This window comes from Gracilinanus agilis, unplaced genomic scaffold, assembly GCF_016433145.1.
Source record: "Gracilinanus agilis isolate LMUSP501 unplaced genomic scaffold, AgileGrace unplaced_scaffold48751, whole genome shotgun sequence".
In the NCBI taxonomy this organism is placed as follows: Eukaryota; Metazoa; Chordata; class Mammalia; order Didelphimorphia; family Didelphidae; genus Gracilinanus; species Gracilinanus agilis.
Window position 1 is genome coordinate 1 of NW_025383301.1, and position 2,843 is coordinate 2,843.

General features: G+C 53.5%; 1 protein-coding gene across 1 annotated transcript; it reads right to left on the reverse strand.

Moving 5' to 3' along the window:
* Nucleotides 1–495: 495 nt before the first annotated feature.
* On the reverse strand, nucleotides 496–1,623 carry LOC123255565 (SH2B adapter protein 3-like; the record flags this gene model as incomplete). The annotated part of the gene is made up of 2 exons (XM_044684337.1): nucleotides 847–1,623; nucleotides 496–705 (listed from the first exon to the last, which is right to left on the reverse strand). Coding segments are annotated over exons 1-2 (987 nt in total), but the record flags the coding sequence as incomplete, so codon positions are not given.
* Between the last annotated feature and the right edge of the window lie 1,220 nt (nucleotides 1,624–2,843).

The window sequence follows — 2,843 nt, forward strand, 5'->3', positions numbered from 1 at the left end:
GGGAGAGAGAAAGAAAGAAAGAAAAAAGAAAGGAAGGAGACAGAAATGAAGAGGGAGAGAGAGAAAAAGAGAGACAGAGAAAGAAATAAGGAAGGAGGCAGAGAAGAAAGAAAGAGAGGGGGAGGGAGGAAAGGAAAGAGAGAGAGAGAGAGAATGAAACAAACAAACAAAAAACACAAACAAACAAAGAAAGGAGGAGGGAGAGACAGAGAAAAAGAGAGAGAAAAAATGAGGAGGGAGGGGAAAGAGAAGAGCTATAGAGGAAGAAAGAGCAAGAGAAAGAGGAGGGAGGAAGAGAGGAAAAGAGATAGAAAGAAATGGAGGAGAAAAAAATGAGAGACATATTGAGAGAAAAAGAAAGGAAGGAGAAAAGGAGAGGGAGAGGGAGACCACGTGATTCCCAAAGCAACATCCTTGGCCTAAAGCTCCCAGCTCCAGCTCCTCACTGATGCCACATCACAGAAGAGATAGTGTAAATTCCAGAAACTCACAGACCCTTGAGAAGACTGTCCAGAGCTCCAAGAAGCGGATGCAGAAGGCCTGTCTTCCTGCAGAGCCCGTCTCCTTCTTCTTTCCCCTGACCCCATGCACCTCCAGGACCCCTGAACTCCCCCTGCGAGTTCCCACAATCCCCATCTGCCAGTGTCTTCGACCACAAGACTCCCGAGACCCGAGGAAAGCATGATGAGGAAGCCCTGCTCGTTTCTTGGCCAGAGAAGAAAATCCAGGGTTTATGAAAGCGGAACATGAAAAATATTGCTTTTATCTGATGCTGATCTCCAGACAACAGGCACGCAGAGAAGACTGGTGGGGATGCTCTGAGGGAAGAAAAGGAGTAGCTCTTACCTTGGGGGGATCAAACAGCTCCAGGATATGGTCTTCACCACCTTCTGGGCTCACCACCTTCCTCAACACCAGCCGCCCCCGCTGCCGCAGGGCCCCACTGTCCATGGTGGCCTCGTCCACTAGGCCATATTTGAGGACACCCTCCTTTCGGGCCTCAGGAACGGGCTCCCTGGATAGGCTCCAGGGTAGGATTTTCTTGGCCAGACCCTGCTTAGAAGGGCCATCGCCCGCCTCCCCCTCGGCCGTCCCTTCCCCGGAGGGCAGCGTTTCGGAGGGCCGTCGTCGGAAGATGTGGCGAAGGCTCCTCCGTAGGTGGTGGAAGGAGTAATGGGCGATGGAGCGAGGGGAGGCTAGAGGGGAGGCCCCTCCCGGGAGGTCTTCTGAGCTCCGGGACTTGGGCAGGGTCTGGGAGGCCACCTCGGGGGCCCGCTCGCCCAGCTCCGCAGGTCCCTCTGCCTTGGGAGGTGCCGCCGAGCCATCTGTGTGCCTCCGGCCTGTCTCTCGGTAGTCCCGGACCCGGGAGGTGATGGGCCGCAGCCGTAGCTGGTGCATGGCCCAGCCCTCTCTCACCTCGTGTCGGAAGTATTGCTGGAAGAGGTCCGTGAACTGCAGGGAGAAGTGGTCAGCTCCCAGCAGGTCATGGTGGGGATGCTCGCTGGCAAACAGCCAATACTGCTTGGCCAACTCCTTGGCTGTGGCCACGGCATGAAGCTCACAGAATTCACTCCAGCCCCGGGGGTTCGAGGAGGGCGAAGGCTGAAGGGCCGGCCCATTCATTGCCGGGGCCGAGGCAGGGAAACTGAGCTGGAAGACATAAAAAGGGAGGGGGACTGCTGAGAGACGGAGAAGAGGCTGAGACACGTTGTCCTGCCAAGCCTGGGAGAACATCTCTAATTGGGCCTTTCCCGAATATGCCCGAAGCTCCATCTGGAATGCCCTTTCATTCTAGTATAATCTCACCCATCCTTAAGAAGCCCAGAAAGACCTGAGTTCAAATCTCACTCTTGACACTATCTAGGTGACCCTGGAGGGGTCTCTGAGCCTGTTTCCTCAATGGTAAAATGAAGGAGTTGGAGTAGATGGCCTCGAGGGTAACCTTATTCTCCACCAGGATGTTTTGAACCTGACCGCCCAATTCCACAATCTTCCTCTCCTGTGAACTCTGGAATGGCTGGTGTTTGGGGATCTGGGTTCAAATCTCAGGGAGAAAACAATAGCGGAAATAAAACTGGCTGAAGTCAAGAGACCTGGGCTCCGGTGATAGACCTTTCTCCTTTCTATTAAAATCGTAGACTGTGAGAACTAGGAAGGACCTTAGAACATAGGGTGTCAGAGCTGGAAGAGACCTTAGAACATAGGATGTCAGAGCTAGAAGAGACCTTAGAAGGTAGGATGTCAGAGCTAGAAGAGACCTTAGAAGGTAGGATGTCAGAGCTAGAAGAGACCTTAGAACATAGGATGTCAGAGCTAGAAGAGACCTTAGAAGGTAGGATGTCAGAGCTAGAAGAGACTTTAGAACATAGGATGTCAGAGCTGGAAGAGGCCTTAGAAGGTAGGATGTCAGAGCTAGAAGAGACCTTAGAACATAGGATGTCAGAGCTAGAAGAGACCTTAGAACACAGGATGTCAGAGCTAGAAGAGACCTTAGAACATAGGATGTCAGAGCTGGGAGGGACCTTAGAACACAAGAACATATCAGAGCTGGGATGGCCCATAGGACGTAGTGTGTCCATACTGGAAGGGGCCTAGGAACAAAGAATGTCTGAGCTGGAAGGGGCCTTGCAGCCCTGCCTCCTCCCCTCAGGGCCCCTGAGTTTCCTCCTTCCTGGAATAAAGGGCAGGGGACGTGGGCCAGTGAATCCACGGGGGTGAGAAGCTGTGAAAGATGCTGGCTGGCCCGGGTCCAGGTGAGTCACTCTCCTCCTGGCCGGGCCAGCCTCCAGCATCTTTCTCTTCTGGTCATGAAACCTACGTTGGCCCTGACCACCCCGAGGCAA